General features: G+C 44.7%; 1 protein-coding gene across 1 annotated transcript in view; it reads right to left on the bottom strand.

Annotated features, from left to right (window-relative positions):
• Positions 1-4,068: 4,068 nt before the first annotated feature.
• SLC6A19 (solute carrier family 6 member 19) overlaps positions 4,069-20,923 on the bottom strand; it is an 82,910-nt gene continuing 66,055 nt past the window's right edge. The window contains exons 11-12 of the mRNA XM_077809177.1: positions 7,499-7,661; positions 4,069-4,278 (exon numbers count right to left, since the gene is read on the bottom strand). Coding sequence (XP_077665303.1) covers positions 4,069-4,278; positions 7,499-7,661 — 373 coding nt within the window. The remainder of the gene's footprint in view (positions 4,279-7,498; positions 7,662-20,923) is intronic.

Here is a 20,923-nt window from a genome sequence, read left to right as displayed (position 1 = left end):
AACTGCACCATGGGTTCCATGCTTTGAGTCCAACAAAACTGGGATACAAAGACATGTTTTCATAGACTCTCAAGGTTGGAAGGGACCTCAGGAGGTCAGCTAGTCCAACCCCCTGCTCAAAGCAGGACCAATACCCAATTTTTGCCCCAGATCCCTAAATGGCCCCCTCAAAGATTGAGCTCACAACCCTGGGTTTAGCAGGCCAATGCTCAAACCACTGAGCTATCCCTCCACCACAAACTTGTTTTGTCATCTTTGTCTAGAAAACTAGATAGCACTCAGCTAGCTATTACTCTCCCTATGAGATTATTCTTGGACTCTGCAAACCATGCTTCCCTGTAACAATGTTCAGGCAACAGGGCCTTGATTGTTCCTGCACCTACACGTGTGTGACGCGGCAGATTGTATATCAGTGATCTAAGGACAGCATTCCAGAAGGTAGCAGTGGAACAGATGAGCCAGAGGTGAGCATGCCCACAAAAGATGTCAGGAAAGAGGAACATTAAATTCCCATCCCGGAAGGCTTGTAAACTTGTAAATTGGAGTAAAAGTAATAGGATGAAATTTAATAGTGAGAAGTGTAAGGTCATGCATTTAGGGATTAATAACAAGAATTTTAGTTATAAGCTAGGGACCCATCAATTAGAAGTAACGGAGGAGGAAAAGAACCTTGGAGTATTGGTTGATCATAGGATGACTATGAGCCGCCAATGTGATATGGCTGTGAAAAAAGCTAATGCGGTCTTGGGATGCATTAGGAGAGGTATTTCCAGTAGGGATAAGGAGGTTTTAGTACTGTTATACAAGGCACTGGTGAGACCTCACCTGGAATACTGGGTGCAGTTCTGGTCTCCCATGTTTAAGAAGGATGAATTCAAACGGGAACAGGTACAGAGAAGGGCTACTAGGATGAGCCAAGGAATGGAAAACTTGTCTTATGAAAGGAGACTCAGGGAGCTTAGCTTGTTTAGCCTAACTAAAAGAAGGTTGAGGGGAGATATGATTGCTCTCTATAAATATATCAGAGGGATAAATACCGGAGAGGGAGCGGAATTATTTAAGCTCAGTACCAATGTGGACACAAGAACAAATGGATATAAACGGGCCACTAGGAAACTTAGACTAAAAATTAGACGAAGGTTTTTAACCATCAGAGGAGTGAAGTTTTGGAATAGCCTTCCAAGGGAAGCAGTGGGGGCAAAAGATCTATCTGGCTTTAAGATTAAACTCGATAAGTTTATGGAGGAGATGGTATGATGGGATAACATGGTTTTGGTAATTAAATATTCATGGTAAATAGGCCCAATGGCCTGTGATGGGCTATTAGATGGGGTGAGATCCGAGTTACCCAGGAAAGAATTTTCTGTAGTATCTGGCTGATGAATCTTGCCCATATGCTCAGGGTTTAGCTGATCGCCATATTTGCGGTCGGGAAGGAATTTTCCTCCAGGGCAGATTGGAAGAGGCCCTGGAGGTTTTTCGCCTTCCTCTGTAGCATGGGGCACGGGTCACTTGCTGGAGGATTCTCTGCTCCTTGAAGTCTTTAAACTACGATTTGAGGACTTCAATAGCACATATAGGTGTGAGGTTTTTTTTGTAGGAGTGGTGGGTGAAATTCTGTGACCTGCGTTGTGCAAGAGGTCAGACTAGATGATCATAATGGTCCCTTCTGACCTAAATATCTATGAATCTATGAATAAGGCGAGAAGATGTGGTTACGCAACTGGAAAAGGCAGTCTGGAAAAAATCCCAGACTTACTCCTTTTTAGAGGGGCTCATATACAGTAATTCAGAAACTAAACAACTTATTCTTGCTGATAGAAAAAGGAAGAGGTAGCCTTGCTGCAGAGGCTGATTAAGGTTTCCTGCCCTGGGCCAAAGCAAGTGGGGAGACCCTCCCCACCCCTTCTGACTGTGGTCCCACCCCCCATTCCACCCCTTCCACCTGTGGCCCCGCCCACAACACCATCCCTTTCTGGCCCTTCTCCCATGGCCCCATCCTGTTCCACCCACAGTCCAGCCCCATTCCTCCCCCCTCCACCCACTGTGGCCCTGCAACCCTTTTGCTCCTTTCTGCCATCCCGCACTGCAGCCCCAAGACTGGAGAAGCTCTGTCCTTCTGCCATGACCCCGGGGCCACAGCAGGAAGTGAGAGCTCCTGCAGTCCTGGGGCCACAGCCGGGGTCAGGGTGCTGGGGCTTCCCCTGCCACCTGGAACTTCTGAAGGGAACCAGGGTTGGGGCGCTGGCAGTTCTCTTGCTCCACCCACGAGTCCAGCACTTGTGCCGGGGACCAGGGTCAGGGCACTGGAGCTTCTCCAGCCCCACCTGCCTGCCCAGCACTTCTGCCAGAGACTGGGGTTGGGACACTGGGGCTTCTCCCACCCCACCTGGCACTTCTGCCAGGGACCAGGGTTGGGGCTCTGTGGTTTCCTCTGCCCTGCCCCACCCATGGCTTCTGCCAGGGCTCCAGGCTTCCACTGCCCCATGGCAGATTTCTTCTGGGAGCCCATTTTTCTGGGGCCCCCAATTGACTGGTACTTCTGGGCATGGGCCTCATGGGCCCATTGGCAGATTTGCCACTGCCTTTCTGTAGTCCACTGAAACCTGATGAACAGATTTATTGAAAGAAAAGGGAGAGTAAACACTGAGGATGCTCCTCAACTGTCCCAGAGGGATGCAGAACAGGATTTGAAGGTACCCTAGCAGATTTTTGTTCCTAAGAGTGGGAGACAAGTTTGCAGGCAGAATTGCCAGAGTATTTTCGGGTCCTCAGCACACCGCAGTCTTCAATGCACAGTCTGTCCACAACAGCTATGCCTAACCTGGAGGATGTAAACCCTCCAACTTGCTAATAATCTAAATCCAACTATGAACAATAGCTCCATTGTTAAATATGGGACTTGAGCAGGCAGACTTACACCGAAGCTTGTGTGGATGGCAGACTACCTGGATTCCTAGGAGTTACTGTTTTAAATCCTTATTTTACTGGAGGGGATAAGTTGTAATGATTAGTGTAGACAGCACCTCCACCAATATATGGTGCTATAACTTTATCTTAGTATTAAGTTGTGGTCTTGTTTGTTGTAGCTGGTCTGGTAGAGAGTTAACAGGAAGTTCAGTGCTGCTTGTGTGTGCTGAAGTTAGTACTTGCGTGGTCCAATAAATTCCTATGATTCTATAAGCAAGTATTACAATACTGTATTAAAGTGAGGTGAAGAGGTGAAGATCTTATCCCAGCTTGCCCTAGGGTTGCCAACTGTCTAATCACACAAACCCAAACACCCTCGCCCTGCCCCTTCCCTGAGGCCATGCCCACTCAATCCCTCCTCCCTACATCGCTTGCTATCCCCCAAGGAGGGAACATGCCTTAGCCCCACTGCACCGCCGGACTTTCAGTGCCTGTAATCTCCCAGTTTGGCTTCAGTAGCCTCCGGGAGATTCCAGGAGACTCCCGGCAAAACCAGGAGGGTTGGCAACTCTAACTTGTCCCCTGTCAGCTCCCCCTGCCATCAAGGACGTTGTGGACAAGAGGTGTGTCTGAGACCACTTCTCCTTCCACTGTTTGTTAAATAGGAGCTAAAGAAGGTAGATTGTGCCATTCCCTGAGCTGCTGCTGCTACTCTCCTATGTTGTCAGCAGGGGAAAGAACTATCTGCTGGCAATTAGAAAGTAAAGGGGAAGTTAGTGAACTATCCAGAGGGTATAAATAAATCAAGATATGATTTTCATACTTAGAAATGTTTTAATATTTAAATATTTAAAACTTTTGCTTGAGGAAAGTATTTGTGACTCTGTGCAACACAATGATATCTGTGGTTAAAAACAATTGAGTGTGCAAGGCAGAGGTCAGCATAAAATTAGTGTTCACATTAGTTCTTCTGCCTGAACAGTCAGACACTGAAATCAGTTACTGTAGGATTCACTTAGTTTCATTGTTCCCCTAGGAACCTCACATCATTGCCCCTTTATGACAAAGGAACTAACTATGGATTTCATTTACATTTTTTGGTTTGTTTTTCCTTCCCTCACTAACTAGGTCTTTTTTCCATCTCTTTGAAATATGTTTTCATGCACGATTCTTCAGGTCTCCATTCACAGAGGGCTCAGAAACTGAGATGACAAGGCCCTGATGTCCATCTTGTTCTTGACAGCAATTTCTGATGCCTTTGTAGATGGCGAAGACAGGGATGACCAAACAAGGCACTCCAGCCAAGATTACAATGATGGCATACACCCAGTCAGGATATCCAACTTTCTCTGATTTGGGGAACTGATCCTGTGAGAATAAACAATCAACTTTCAAGGACTTGTGGTGGGCAAAATATATAAGAACATTCAACTCAGGAATATAGTCCTGGAAGGGACTCTCTTTGGTTACTGAGTCCAGTCCCCTGATAATACAAGCAACCCTGTTATATCCCGTTCATAAATGTATCAAGATTCATCCTAAAACTAGTTAGGTTGTTTGCCCCTCTAACCCCATTAATAGATATAATAAACAGTAATACAGAGAAAACCCAGAACCATAACATTAATTCCTCCATAACAGTATTTTAACTCTGAAAGGATAAGGGAGTATTTGTAGTTTATGCATTAAAAGATATAAAACAAGATTTTTTAAAAATAGCTTTTATAATTTGAGTTCCACAATAACACCATTTAGCATTTAACATCTTAAAAGCACTGATGAGGTTCAACAAGGACAAGTGCAGAGTCCTGCACTTAGGAAGGAAGAATCCCATGCATTGCTACAGACTAGGGACCGAGCCGCTAGGCAGCAGTTCTGCAGAAAAGGACCTAGGGGTTACAGTGGACAAGAAGCTGGATATGAGTTGACAGTGTGCCTTTGTTGCCAAGAAGGCTAACGGCATTTTGGGCTGTATAAGTAGAGGCATTGCCAGCAGATGGAGGGCCGTGATCGTTCCCCTCTATTTGGCATTGGTGAGGCCTCATCTGGAGTACTGTGTCCAGTTTTCGGCACTACACTACAAGAAGGATGTGGAAAAATTGGATAGAGTCCAGCAGAGGGCAACAAAAATGATTAGGGGGCTGGAGCACATGACTTATGAGGAGAGGCTGAGGGAACTGGGATTGTTTAGTCTGCGGAAGAGAAGAATGAGGGGGGAATTGATAGCTGCTTTCAACTACCCGAAAGGGCTTTCCAAAAAGGAAGGATCTAGACTGTTCTCAGTGGTACCAGATGACAGAACAAGGCATAATGGTCTCAGGTTGCAGTGCGGGAGGTTTAGGTTGGATATTAGGAAAACCTTTTTCAGTAGGAGGGTGGTGAAGCACTGGAATGGGTTACCTAGGGAGGTGGTGGAATCTTCTTCCTTAGAGGTTTTTAAGGTCAGGCTTGACAAAGCCCTGGCTGGGATGATTTAGTTGGTGATTGGTCCTGCTTTGAGCAGGGGGTTGGACTAGATGACCTCCTGAGGTCCCTTCCAACCTTGATATTCTATGATTCTATGGTACACACATTGACTAAGTAGTCCTCACAACATCACTGTAAGATAGGTACAGTAAGTTTTTGTTTCAGATAATTAAAATGAGAAAAAGGAGAGGTTGAATGATTTGTCCAAATTCACAGATTAAGTCATTGTGGCATAGCTGGGGCTAGACCACAGGAGTTCACTGGTGGTGTCACCTGGTCTATGCACTAGACTACAGTGACTTCTTTGTTACTGCAAATTCTATCAACCTATTTTTTTTCTGCAGTAGATGGGGCTAGATTTTCTGAGCCTAGAGGGTTTTGTGTATGTTCTGAGTCTACCTTGTCAGGTTTCAGAAGTTTCATACCTGAGAGTGGCAGCTCTGAGAGGTGGCTCAGTTGGTTAGGAAGAAACAAGGAGCTCAGGGGTGGAGTTGAAGACCTGCCAAAGTATCTCCCCAAAAAGTGGCTTTTGTGCAAGCCTTCCCTCTTTCAGCTCCCTGACACCCCCAAATGTCTTCTGTAGCACTGCAAGCTCATGAGTCCCATGATACTAAGTATTTGTCTTAAAGCCTCAATTCCTGGATTCATGTGATTAAGTGAGAATTTCCATTTTCTTCTTTTCTTTTTTAAAAGTAAATTTCTAGCCATAGAAAAGCTTGAAAATTTGTACCAAATCCACACTGAAGGCTTAAAAATCAAAAGATAAATAAAAAGAACCCCAAACTTCCCATTTTTAAAAAATCAAAAGTTTTTGGGACTAACTCATGAATTTTGAATGATGGGGAGTTTGCAATAAAGTTTTTGCCCAGACTTTCCTCTGACATCCCCTCCCAAAGTGGCTTCTCCCTTAGGAGATCACAAATAAGAGACTCTTTGGATAGGGCTCAAGGTAGACAAACCCCACCTGTGGCAGCAGAACTACTGGCTGCAACGTCATTCAGTCTTCCTATAGGGCCAGGAGGCTGGTCCTGTCCCTGAATATTTTAGTGCTCTTTGCAGATGCAAGGAAGAGGAGGCTGTGGCCCCTCTTGGCAGACCCCTTGAAAACAAGATGGAGGGTAAAGTGCCTCTGGGGAAAAGCAGGAAAAGAGGTGATGGAGCTCCCCCAGAAGTCTGCTGAGGTAAGAGGTGCGACCTGTGTCCCAGGGGCTAACTGTAGGGGTTTGGGGAGCTGGCATACACTGTGAAAGAGGGTAAAAGAGATGGAAAGACCCTGGGCATGATTCACTTAGGGCGGGGAGGGGGGTAGAGTTTCAGGGCATTATCAAGTTGTGAAAACTCTTAAGTGGGGAGTTGGACCAGTATCTTTATCCTCTTCTTGGCCTGAGGGTGGTGAGGCTTCTGACCAGGGCCAGATGGTACAGCTCAGCGGTGCAAGGCTGGGGAGCTGTGAGGAATTGGCTGAGGCCTCCCTATTGTTAGTTCATGAGTGGCTGGAAAAAGCATTCATGGAACTCAGCTGTGTGTGTCCTTGCCTGTGGCTGTCTGTGTAAGTGCAGTACCTGGAGAGGTTTGCAACTTGTCATAATATCACAGTGGGAGAGGGAGCCCAGGTTAGTAAGCCAGTTAGAAAGCTCAGCGGTACCCCAATTCCAGGTTGCACCCTGGGAAAACCGATCACAACCTCACTGCAGCTCTTATGGATTTTCATGAATATAAATGGCTTCAGAATCTGACCCACTTGTCTTTTGTTAACAGTGACAGCTCTCTACATTTCAAACTGTTATGCAATCCCTACTTTATAAATGATTAAGTTCACAGGGTCCTGCCTTGATCCTGTCTCACAGTAGGACTCTCGTTTCCTTCTCTTGAGTAAAATTACTAAGACATCATCATCTAGCAATTCCCATTCATTTGTGGCTGAATTTAGAATAGCAAGTTCATTTATCTAAGGTCTAACATTTAATTTTTTATATTCCATTTTATGCACTGTAGCAGAGTATTCATGAGAACACTGTTGAATGGGCAACATGCGGAAGATGGATGTAATTAGTACACACACAGAAAGAAGGAGGAATACATAAAAAAATTGAAGATATGTGTTTTGACCTTATGTACTTACATAATTAGGATCCCAAATGATATAGAGCAGTTCTTGGTTGACTTTCACCACAAAGTAAAAGAAGAAGATAACTATCATAATGAGAGGACTGACCACTCTCCATGTGACCTGCCAGAAAATGTTGGGTTTGTGTCCAATCATGAACTCTATATCCTTGTTAAACCTAAAAGCAAAGGTAGCAAGTTCAGGAAATTCACTCCACTGTAGTGGTTTAACAAAGCACATTCAGAGACTGTCCAATCATATGCACAAATGACAAAGTAAAATGCCCTAATTGTACTTTTCAGAACTTTCCAATGCCACAGTAAAATATAAATGGTAAAAACAAGATTTAGAAATATTTTTCTAATTCAGGCAAATATCAATATAATTATCCTATAAGTTTGAATCAAATTTCCCAAAAGCAAGCCAGGAAAAATACTCTTAAAAACATGCATTATTTCAATAATTGTGTGACTGCTTCTGATTTCACACTGCTTATAATTATCAAGAAAAGCAAAAAGATCAAAACTATCAACTTATGGCATGGTATCTTCAAAAAGTAAGAACAGGTGTGAATTGGATGACTGAGTGTAAGTTGAGTTTCCCTCTGATGTAAAGTAAAACTTCTCAAGGTTTTTCTGTTTGCACCTCAGAACTGTTTCTTTTAAAAAGTGTAACATCATTTATTACTGAAAGGAGAGAAGGCAAATTGAAGGCATTTTTAAATGTGGCTTTTATGTATAAGGTCCACTTAGATAGTCATAGCAACTGTATTTCAGAGTGTTAAGTAGAGGACTGTGACTTTTCTTAACCAGACACATGCTACTTAATTATAGCCATTTTTGAAACTGTCCTTCAGTCCTCTTTTGTGACTGTCCAGTAGATCGCTTGGGCGTGTATCTGATTGAGCTATTGAGTTGCCTTAACAGCTGTGAATGGTGCACAGAATCAGGATCACAGATGCCCACATTCAGCTTTCCCCAGAGATGCTCCACCTCCACTACACCCCTTCCCCCAAGGCCCCACCCTTGCTCTGCCTCTTCCCGCCCCCACTCTGCCCCCTCCTCAAAGCTCTGCCCCCTCCTCAAAGCTCTGCCCCTGTCCCGCCTCTTCCTGCCCCCATTCCACCCCCTCCCCAAACATACCCTGCCCTCATTCTTCTTCCTCCTGATCAGCAGCAGGCGGGAGGCACTGGGGGAGGGGAGGAGCTGATCGTCAAGGCCCACGGAACAGATGATCGGTGGGAAGGCTGGTGGGTGCTGAGCACCCACTATTTTTTCTGTGGATGCTCCAGCCTCAGAGTCGGTGCCTATGATCAGGCTGAAGATAAACTATCATATATATTTTATTTTCTCCTTTTATGTGAGTGGGACAGAGCCCCAGCAGCCATTGTAAAGCTGCTAAAAACATGTGGTACCAAGGCTGGGGGCATGCCTAAATGGGAGAACAGACGCTTCCCGGGTTATGCAAAACCCGACTTACGCAAATCTGCACTTACAGAAAAAGTTCCATAAGCTAGAAATAGGAAGTGGGTTGTTTTGGGGTTTTTTTGCGTGACAGTCGGGAATACATTTTGACTCATGCAAAATTCAACTTACTCAAGGCGTTCCAGAATGGAATGATTGCATAAGTCGGGGAGCATCTGTAAAGTTTTCTATTTGCAGACACTTTCCGTTTTGATGAGATATATTATTTTTTCTCTTAAAATCCATAATAATATTTGAGGCATTCTGGGACTCCTTAAGCCTCTGTGCTGAATACTTACAGCACACATTGAGTTCAATTGGATTTGTGTGGGTGATTAGCACTTCTGAAAATCCAGCTCAGTGGGTCTCAGTTTAGCAGTCAAAATCAGAAGCCACTTTTGAAAATTTTGGCCTTTACCTCTCTATGACCCAGTTTCCAAATCTGAAAAACAGGGAATAAGGGATGAAAGGACCCTGACACAAAGTTGCTGGAAGGATTGCACAGTCTGTTACCCACAAGAGTAGAAGCTTCCATATCACATTAAGCTTGTGCAGTTTGTTTTTAATATTTAGAACTGTCCAGATCGGTACAATGTCACTTAAGCACTGCACAGCAGGCACTGGCAGATTCTGAAAAACATGCAGGAATAAACCGTACACTGTTCAGGAATGGCTACTGTGTAGAAATCTTTTTTAAAAACTTAAAGATTCTACTACTGTCTTTCCCAGTTAGGAACATAGGAATTGCCACACTGGGTCAGACCTGAGGTCCATCTAGTCCAGTATCATGTCTCCAGCTGTAGCCAGCACTTTATGCCTCAGAGGATGGTGTAAGAACCCTATAGGAGGTGGATGTGGGATAAACTGCCCCAACATTAGGTCTCATCCTGATCTTTAGTTGTTAGAGATTGGCTTATGCCCTAAAGCATGACATTTTATCTCCTTTCCAAAAATTTTATCATTAGCTATAATTTTGCTTATTCTTGTTACTCATGTCCAATCCCTTTTTGAATATTGCTAAATTCTTAGCCAGAATAACTTCCTGTGGAAATGAATTCCACAGTTTAATTACACATCATTTGAAAAGTATTTCCTTTAATCAGTTTTGAATTTGTCACCTTTAACTGCATCAAATGTTCCTTTGTTCATGTGTTGTGAGAAAGGGAGAATAGAAGCTCTTGATCTCACTTCTCTATAACATTCATTATTTCATATACTTTATCATGTCCCCACATGCTATTCCTAAATCCTTATCTCCTTTCTATTTTCCTCACTAGGAGTTAACTTCCACTTTTTAAAGCATGCCTTTTTGCCTCACGCTGCTTCTTTTACTTTGTTGTTTAGCCACAGTGGCACTTTTTTGGTTCTCTTATTATGTTTTTAAATTTGGGTATACATTTAAGTTAAGCCTCTATTATGGTGTTTTTAAAAAGTTTCCATGCCACTTGCAGGGATTTCAGTTTTGGCACTGTACCTTTTGATTAATGTTTCACTAACCTACTCATTTTTGTGTAGTTCCCCTTTCTGAAATTAAATGCTACAGTGCTGGGCTGCTGTGGTGTTTTTTTTATTTTAATAGCCTCTCTAATCTCCCTGAGCATTTCACAGTTACTATCACCATCCTGTTCTGGTGGTCAGTAATATATCCCTACTGTTATATTCTTATTATTAGAGCATGGAATTACTATCCATAGAGATTCTCTGGTACAGTTTGGTTCATTTAAGATTTTTACTTCATTTAATTTTACGCTTTCTTTCACATATAGTGCCACTGCCCCACCAGCACAGTATTTTGTACCCTGGTATTACTGTGTCCCATTGATTATCATCATTCCACCAAGTTTCTGTGATGCCTATTATATCAATATCCTCATTTAATATGAGACACTCTAGTTCACCCATCTTATTATTTAGACTTCTACCCCTGGTATATAAGCACTTTAAAAACTTGTCACTTTTTAGCTGTCTGAAATTACATAATGTAATTGAATGGGACTATATTTTTTTCATTTGACTCTTCCTCATCAGATCCTACCTGTATTTTATCATCTTCCAGCCTCTCCTCCTTATTAGGACATAGAGAATCTCCATGAATAGATTCTCCCCTAAGGTATATCTCTGTTCAAACTACGTGCTCCTCCGCACCTGTCGGTTTTTCCCCAGCCCATAGTTTAAAAACTGCTCTATAACCTTTTTAATTTTAAGTACCAGCAATCTGGTTCCATTTTGGTTTAGGTGGAGCCCCTCCTTCCTGTATAGGCTCCTCTTTCTCAAAATTTTCCCCAGTTCCTAATAAATCTAAACTCCTCCTCCCTACACCATCCTCTCATCCACGCATTGAGACTCTGCAGTTCTGCCTGCCTACCTGGCCCTGCGCATGGAACTGGAAGCATTTCAGAGAATGCTACCATGGAGTTTTGGACTTCAGTCTCTTACCTAGCAGCCTAAATTTGGCCTCTAGGACCTCTCTCATATCCTTCCCTATATCACTGGTACCTACATGTACCACGGCCACTAGCTCCTCCCCAGCACTACACATAAGTCTATCTAGATGTCTCAGGAGAGCCGCAAACTTTGCACCAGGCAGGCAAGATACCATGTGGTTCTCCCGGTCATTGCAAACCCACCTATCTATGTTTCTAATGATTGAATCGCCCATTGCTAATACCTGTCTCTTCCTAATAACTGGAGTTCCCTCTCCCAGAGAGGTATCCTCACTGTGAGAGGATACCACATCATCATCTGGAAGGAGGGTCCCAACTATGGGATTGTTTCCTTCTGCTACGGTTGGATGTTCTCCTTCCCTGAGACTTTCATCCTCCTCAACAGCACAGAAGCTGTCAGACTCGGGGTGGGACCATTCTGCTGTGTCCCAGAAAGTCTCAACTATGTACCTCTCTGTCTCATTTAGCTACTCCAGTTCAGCCACTCTGGTCTCCAAAGCCCGTACATGGTCTCTGAAGGCCAGGAGCTCCTTGCACTGAATGCACATATACACCACCTGCCCATAGCATACATGCTGCATTGGGTGCAATAAACTGGATAGCCCCACTATGTTGCTGGACTTCTGCCTGCATTATCTTTTTACTCGTGAAATTAAATCCTTTGTTGAGGTTTTGTTTTTATCAGGCGTTTTTTTTGGCTTTAAGTTTAAAGAATGAATCTAGCCCCCCTCACACGCTCCCTCTCGCAATTCCCTTGCAAAATTCCCCTGTTAGCCACTCCTGTTCACTCTCTCTAGTTCCTCACAAGTCCCCTCTGGGCATCACTCACCTAAATAACTTTGTATCATGTGCAAATGTTGCTACTTCATTATTCATTCCCTTTTCAGATAATTAATACATATATTAAACAACACTGGACCTAGCACTAAACCTCAAGGCACCTTTGCTATGAAGAAAATTGAGCATTTAATCCTTCTCTTTGTTTTCTCTCCTAGTCAGTTCTTGATCCATGAAAATACTTTGCTTCAGACGCCATGACTCTTTAGCTTCTTAGTGGCTTTTTTGCTAGACCTTGTCAAAGGCCTTTTTGTAAGTCTAAAATTATGTCAACCAGTTCTCATAGAGTCATAGATTCCAAACCCAGAATGGACCATTGTAGTCATCTAGTCTGACCTCCTGCATAATGCAGACCATAGAACTTCCCTGAATTCATTCCTGTTTGAACTAGAGTATATCTTTTAGAAAAATTTCCAATCTTGATTTTAAAAACTGCCAGTGATAGAGAATCCACTACAATCATAGAACTGTAGAAGATTAGGGTTGGAAGAGACCTCCAGAGGTCATCCAGTCCAACCCCCTGCTCAAAGCAGGACTAACCCCAACTAAATCATCCCAACCAGGGCTTTGTCAAGTCAGGCCTTAAAAACCTCTAAGGATGGAGATTCCATCACCTCCTAGGTAACCCATTCCAGTGCTTCACCACCCTCCTAGTGAAATAAGTTTTCCTAATATCCAACCTAGACCTCCCCCACTGCAACTTGAGACCATTGCTTCTTGTTCTGCCATCTGCCACCACTGAGAACAGCCTAGCTCCATCCTCTTTGGAACCCCCCTTTAGATAGTTGAAGGCTGCTATCAAGTCCCCCCTCACTCTTCTCTTCTGCAGACTAAATAAGCCCAGTTCCCTCAGCCTCTCCTCATAAGTCATGTTCCCCAGCCCTCTAATAATTTTCATTGCCCTCCACTGGACTCTCTCCAATTTGTCCACATTCTTTCTGTGGCGGGGGGGCCCAAAACTGGACGCAATACTCTAGATGTGGCCTCACCAGTGCCGAATAGAGGGGAATAATCACTTCCCTCGATCTGCTGGCAATGCTCCTACTAATGCAGGCCAATATGTTGTTAGCCTTCTTGGCAACAAGGGTGCACTCTTGACTCTTGCTAGCTGCAATTCCAGTTGTGTTTTGGCCTTTCTGATTACACCCCTGCATGCTGGAGCAATATTTTTATACTCCTCTCTAGTCATCTAGTCATTGTTGTGTTTAAGCTCACCGAAGATTTCTCTGTTAAGCCAAACTGGTCGCCTGCCATATTTGCTATTCTTTCTGGACATTGAGATGATTTGTTCCTGTGCCCTCAATAAGGCTTCTTTAATATACAGCCTGCTCTCCTGGACTCCTTTTCCCCTCATATTAGCCTCGCATGGGATCCTGCCCATCAGTTCCCTGAGGGAGTCAAAGTCTGCTTTTCTAAAGTACAGGGTCCATATTCTGCTACTCTCCTTTCTTCCTTTTTTTCAGGATCCTGAACTTGACCATCTCATGGTCACCGCTGCCCAGGCTGCCACCCACTTTTACTTCCCCTACCAATTCTTTCCTATTTGTGATCAGAGGTCAAGAGGAGCATGGCCCCTATTTGGTTCCTCCAGCACTTGCACCAGGAAGTTGTCCCCAACACTCTCCAAAAACTTCCTGGATTGTCTGTGCACTGCTGTATTGCTCTCCCAGCAGATGTCAGGATGATTGAAGTCCTCCATGAGAACCAGGGCCTGTGATCTGGAAACTTCTGTTAGTTGTCTGAAGAAAGCCTTGTCTACCTCATCCTCCTGGTCTGGTGGTCAAAAGCAGACACCTACCACGACATCACCTTTGTTGCTCTCAACAAACTCTAAATTTAACTCAAAGACACTCAACAGGCTTTTCTCCAGTTTCATACTGGAGCTCTGACCAATCGTGCTGCTTGTTGCACATACAATACAACAATTCTGGGTAAATTCTTCCAGTGGTCAGTTACTCTAACAATCTATGCTTATTTTCAGTCTAAATGTGTCTAACTTCAACTATCAGTCATTATCTATTATCAGATTTCTATTCCCCATGTAAGTATTTTTAGACAGTGATCAAGACTTCTTTACTACTACTTTACTGGCACATTCAAATATTTCTAAGAGAATAGCAAGACACAACTTACCTTTGCAGAAACTGTGCTGGTTAGATGTGTTTATATCACAATCTTCCAAAAATTGTTGTTGTTCTGTTTCAACCAATTTGACAAAAAAGCCTTACATATGTACCTGGCTATATTTCCTCAGATCATCCCCAGAGCCTTTAAAACATGAGTGGCTAACAGGGGAATTTTGCAAGGGAATTGCGAGAGGGAGCGTGTGAGAGGGGCTAGATTCATTCTTTAAAACATAATTACAGCATTTACTACCCTCAAATATTCTATAACAGTGGTTCTTTTTAATGAGAGTGCATATTTTTGTTAGAGGCTCAGCCACTTCATATTTAAGCTTCTTCAGAAGAAGATGTGTGTCCCTATGAGTGCTCCACTGTAGATGTATCTGCGCCTCTGTACCGCTAATCAGAGATTTTAGGTAGCAGTGTCCATTCAGCCTGCACAGGTGCTCTCCCTCTCTCGTGGTTTGCCTGAAGACTATCTAATGCTGTGCGGGCAAACTACCCCCCATTCCTTCTCTACCGCAAAGCCCCATATTGGGAAGTCTGAAGTAGAGGGGAGGAGGGTAGGTTGTGGAGCACCCATAGGGACACACATCTCGAAGAACCATCGTTTCTGCACAGGATGAGTAACGTCCACTTCTTCTTCGAGTAGTGTCCCTGTGGGTGCTCCACTGTAGGCGACTTTGCAGCAGTATCCCCAATGAAGGGCTGAGACTTCGAGTGGAGTCTGTTATTAAAGAGAGTAGTGCAGAGCCAAAGATGGCATCAGAGGCTGAGTCTCCAGTGATCACATAGTGCTCTGCAAAAGTATGGGTTGAGGCCCAAGTTGCAGCTCTGCAAGTTTCCGTTATGGGGAGATCCTTAAGGAATGAGACCGAGGTAGAAACTGGCCTCGTGGAGTGCGTGCAGAGTCCGGATGAAGGCAAGAGGTTGAGCCCCTGATACAGTGAGTAATGCAACCAGAGACCCATTTGGATAATCTTTGAGCCAATATTGCAGAACCTTTGGATCTTTCTGTAGCCAATGATTTTAGTTTCTTATCCATTTATTGTGTGATGTTAAGATTAGTCAATATGTTTTATTACATATATTCATTGTATGTTAATTAGAGTTAATTTGTAGGATTATAAAAGTATATGATTGATCAGTATTTATCAGAACCAAGCTAAGTTCCCTCTAAGCTGTGTGACCGCACAGCAGCCTATTAAGTGCCACGCAGGCACGCAGGGCTGTGCTGGGGAGAGATGCCCCCCCATAGCACCGTACTCACTGCAGTGCCCCTCCCCAAGCCTCGACAGTACCAGGTATATAATGGCACCAGGCTCACACTCAGCAGGGGCCCTGTGGCCTGGCCCGGCACTCCACTTCACTAGGCTCCTCTCTGGACCCTTCCCCATGCTCCTATGGGCCCGCCGGCCCAGGGCTCCTCTCTCTGACCCCGCCCTCCGTCATGGGGTGGGAGGGTGGAAAGGAGCCCATCATTCCTCTGGGCCACTGGTGAGGGATGGTCTGCGGTGGACCATCATTGGCAGCCCGGACTGCGGATGGACCTGCTGCGGCCAAGGGGGAGAGGCTCCCCAACCCCGGCCCTAACCCTGCACTCCTCTTGGACCTGCCACAGATGAGGGGAGAGGCCCTCCAGCCCAGCCCCCTGGTCCCTGGAGCTGCTGAGGACAGGGAAGAGGTGCCAAAACCAAGCCTAGCCCAGGAGCTGCCAGGGCAGCCTGCACCCCACCCCCTTACCCCAGCTTGCACCCCCCAGGAGGAGGCTCTCACCCCCTTCTGCACCTCAACCCTCTGCGTCAGTCCTGAGCCCCTCATCCTTGGCCCACCCCACACCCCCAGCCAGAGTCATTAGCCCCCTGCACCCCAACCCTCTGCCCCAGCCCTGAGCCCCCTCCCACACTCCGAACCCCTCGGCCCCACCCCATCACATGAATTTTGTTATGTGCACCAGTATGGAGGTGATGTGTCACCTCCATATTTGTGCACATAACAAAATTCTTTCAGCACATGTATGGGAAAAATTAGAGGAACACTGGAACCAAGTATTAGATGTGAGTAAGACAAGCTGAAACAACCTGTAGGCTGAGGCCTGCAAGACTTTAGCTTAGCTATTTTAGGCCTTGGAGACAAGAAACCATGACTTAAATCAGTGACTGAGAAATAACCCTAAGATTATGGGAAAAGAGGAACTAAGTGGTAATATTGCACAAAATTATCCAGAAGATTAATATTAGATCATAAAAATACTGTAAAGGCCCATCTGTCTCAGATGTGTGTCTTAATCACAGGATACAGGTTGTGCATCAGTGCTAGCGAGAATAAAGGCAAATTACACAGCCTATAGAAAAGTCGGGTTCCTTAAGTTTCCAGGGGACACAGACCAATAAGAAAAAAGAAGGTTGACACTTTTATGGACATGCACAGAATGCAGGTATAGACAGAATCACATTATAAAAAGGGGATGCCCAGAATGGGAAAATTGAGCTCCCTATGGGAGATTCCAGCAGGAATCATTCCTCTACTGATGATCGAGCCTTGAGGGACCCATCAGACGCTAACACTATTGTTAAGGATGTGAGTATAATTATATTTGTAATTTTTGCATAGGTCTGTATAAAATTTCTATATGCTTGGTAATCATAACTTTAATTGTAACTTTAATAAAACTTGTAAAATAGACTAGACTTTGTACTGGTGAATGTATGTGTGGTCACACTACCCTTAGTCTTTATGTGTTCCTAGGGACCCTAACTCTGAAGCAAGTAGCAGAGGTGGCTTTCATAGAATCAAATCATAGAATATCAGGTTTGGAAGGGACCTCAGGAGGTCATCTAGTCCAACCCCCTGCTCAAAGCAGGACCAATCCTCAATTTTTGCCCCAGATTCCTAAATGGCCCCCTCAAGGATTGAACTCACAACCCTGGGTTTAGCAGGCCAATGCTCAAACCACTGAGCTATCTCTCCCCACACTCTGTTAAGCTTGAAACTGTATCCTCCAGAGCTGAACCTACGGTGGTGTAATACCACATTACAAAATGAACTTTGAATAAAATAAAAGGCTACATTTCCACAAACGAAAGAGTTTAGGAGACTTCCTATAGTCCTTAGTCCTGTCCAAGTAGAATGCTAGCATTTTTCTAACATCTAGCATAGGCAGAATCGCTTCCCTGTTATCATGATGTGGTTTTGGGAAAAAACAGGAAGATGGATTTGTTGATTCATATGAAAAGCAGAAGCTACTTTTTAGGGAGAAACTTGTGATGCTCAATGTTACTTTGTCTTTAAAAAAGAGTGTGAATGGCAGGTGTGCCATCAGGGCTGCTATTTCTCCTATGTGCCTAGCTGAGGTGATGGGAACCAGAAATGCTGTCTTCATAGAATCATAAAATATCAGGGTTAGAAGAGACCTCAGGAGGTCATCTAGTCCAACCCCCTGCTCAAAGCAGGACCAATCCCCAATTTTTGCCCCAGATCCCAAATGGCCCCCTCAAGGATTGAACTCACAACCCTGGGTTTAGCAGGCCAATGCTCAAACCATTGAGCTATCCCTCCCCCCCCATGGCCAGGGATGAAAGAGAGTAAGTCATTATGGGCTCAAAGGGAGGCTAGTTAAGGCTCTGAGAACTAGATTAAGATTCAAGGTTTGAGTGAAAAGAAAAAGAGGACTTGTGGCACCTTAGAGACTAACAAATTTATTTGAGCATAAGCTTTCGTGAGCTACAGCTCACTTCATCAGATGCATTCGGCTTGAGTGGGTGGTCTCACATACAGGAACAGGTTTCCAATGCTCTTATAGGAATCTATGTGTCAGTGGGTGAGCGAACACTGAGTATCCATCTACTTGACAGTGGAAGGCCATTATGAGTGCTAGATGTACTTTAAGGGAGGTGAGAGAGAGTTCTGATTTTTTGAGGTCTAAAACGTAGTCTAAAATCAGAGGGAGGGAGAATGACACCAAATTTGGAATTATTTCCATTTTTGCAGGTAAGTATGCCGAGTGGTCGATTTTGGCTGTGTAGAAACACCTTGTCAGACCATTCTACCACTAAGTATTGGAACCAAGAAGGAGTCAAGCCTAGAGATGAAAGATCATAGAATCATAGAATCATAGAATATCAGGGTTGGAAGGGACCCTTGAAGGTCATCTAGTCCAACCCCCTGCTCGAAGCAGGACCAATTCCCAGTTAAATCATCCCAGCCAGGGCTTTGTCAAGCCTGACCTTAAAAACTTCCAAGGAAGGAGATTCCACCACCTCCCTAGGCAACGCATTCCAGTGTTTCACCACCCTCTTAGTGAAAAAGTTTTTCCTAATATCCAATCTAAACCTCCCCCACTGCAACTTGAGACCATTACTCCTCGTTCTGTCATCTGCTACCATTGAGAACAGTCTAGAGCCATCCTCTTTGGAACCCCCTTTCAGGTAGTTGAAAGCAGCTATCAAATCCCCCCTCATTCTTCTCTTCTGCAGGCTAAACAATCCCAGCTCCCTCAGCCTCTCCTCATAAGTCATGTGTTCTAGACCCCTAATCATTTTTGTTGCCCTTCGCTGGACTCTCTCCAATTTATCCACATCCTTCTTGTAGTGTGGTGCCCAAAACTGGACACAGTACTCCAGATGAGGCCTCACCAATGTCAAATAGAGGGGGACGATCACGTCCCTCGATCTGCTCGCTATGCCCCTACTTATACATCCCAAAATGCCATTGGCCTTCTTGGCAACAAGGGCACACTGCTGACTCATATCCAGCTTCTCGTCCACTGTCACCCCTAGGTCCTTTTCCGCAGAACTGCTGCCTAGCCATTCGGTCCCTAGTCTGTAGCGGTGCATTGGATTCTTCCGTCCTAAGTGCAGGACCCTGCACTTATCCTTATTGAACCTCATCAGATTTCTTTTGGCCCAATCCTCCAATTTGTCTAGGTCCTTCTGTATCCTATCCCTCCCCTCCAGCGTATCTACCACTCCTCCCAGTTTAGTATCGTCCGCAAATTTGCTGAGAGTGCAATCCACACCATCCTCCAGATCATTTATGAAGATATTGAACAAAACCGGCCCCAGGACCGACCCCTGGGGCACTCCACTTGACACCGGCTGCCAACTAGACATGGAGCCATTGATCACTACCCGTTGAGCCCGACAATCAAGCCAGCTTTCTACCCACCTTATAGTGCATTCATCCAGCCCATACTTCCTTAACTTGCTGACAAGAATACTGTGGGAGACCGTGTCAAAAGCTTTGCTAAAGTCAAGAAACAATACATCCACTGCTTTCCCTTCATCCACAGAACCAGTAATCTCATGATAAAAGGCGATTAGATTAGTCAGGCATGACCTTCCCTTGGTGAATCCATGCTGGCTGTTCCTGATCACTTTCCTCTCATGCAAGTACTTCAAGATTGATTCTTTGAGGACCTGTTCCATGATTTTTCCAGGGACTGAGGTGAGGCTGACTGGCCTGTAGTTCCCAGGATCCTCCTTCTTCCCTTTTTTAAAGATTGGCACTACATTAGCCTTTTTCCAGTCATCCGGGACTTCCCCGGTTCGCCACGAGTTTTCAAAGATAATGGCCAATGGCTCTGCAATCACAGCCGCCAATTCCTTCAGCACTCTCGGATGCAACTCGTCCGGCCCCATGGACTTGTGCACGTCCAGCTTTTCTAAATTGTCCCTAACCACCTCTATCTCCACAGAGGGCTGGCCATCTCTTCCCCATTTTGTGATGCCCAGCGCAGCAGTCTGGGAGCTGAGCTGATCCACAAGTTGGGGTAAAGGATGAGTCTGTAGTTTTAAGAAAGTAATTTTGAGAATGGGCCAAAGACAGACCAGAGGACATACTGCCATCTGTGCCAGGTAAGGGAACCAACCTTACCTTGGCCAGGAGGGGGCAATCAAAATAACCCTTGTCATTGTATTGTCAACAGGATCTTGGATAGTAAAGGAAATGGGGGAAAGGAGTATAAAAGGTCCCTGACCCATGAGAGAATGAGAGCATCTCCCAGAGACTGTTTCCACAGGCCTCTCTTGGAGCAATAGTGAGGACATTTCTTGTTCCAGTAAGTAGTGAAGAGCTCTATAGTCAGGGTTCCCCAAAAGGCAAATATGTCGTGAAACACCTCTGAGTTCAGTTCCCATTTGTGGTTTTGTGAAAAGTTCTGACTGAGACTGTTGGCTGTCATGTTCTGTATCTCTGGTAAGTAGATGGCTTAGATGAGCATGTTGTGATGGTTGCACCAATTCCAAAGTTTGAGTGCTTCTGTACAGAGGGAGTGAGATCTGAAGCCTCCCTGACGATTTATGTAAAACATATTGTCCGTCATGATCTTTGTGAGAGAAAGTGTGCACAGGCGTTCCTGGTAGCTCTTAATGCTCCCAGCCTATTAGGGAGGCATCCTTCATCAGAGTTGGTGATGGTTGTACGAACGGGACACCTGTTCGGACATTGGATGGGTCTTTCTACTAGTCCAGGGAGAGCTTTACAATGTAGGGCAGTTATAGGGGTTTGCTTAGTTTGTCCTTGTTTGGGGAATAGAAGGATCTGAGCCACATCTGTAGACACCTCATGAACAAC

Source organism: Eretmochelys imbricata, chromosome 2 (genome assembly GCF_965152235.1).
Source record: "Eretmochelys imbricata isolate rEreImb1 chromosome 2, rEreImb1.hap1, whole genome shotgun sequence".
NCBI classification, from domain to species: Eukaryota; Metazoa; Chordata; order Testudines; family Cheloniidae; genus Eretmochelys; species Eretmochelys imbricata.
Note: the sequence above shows the minus strand (reverse complement) of the source record. Positions and strands in the feature narration are given on the sequence as shown.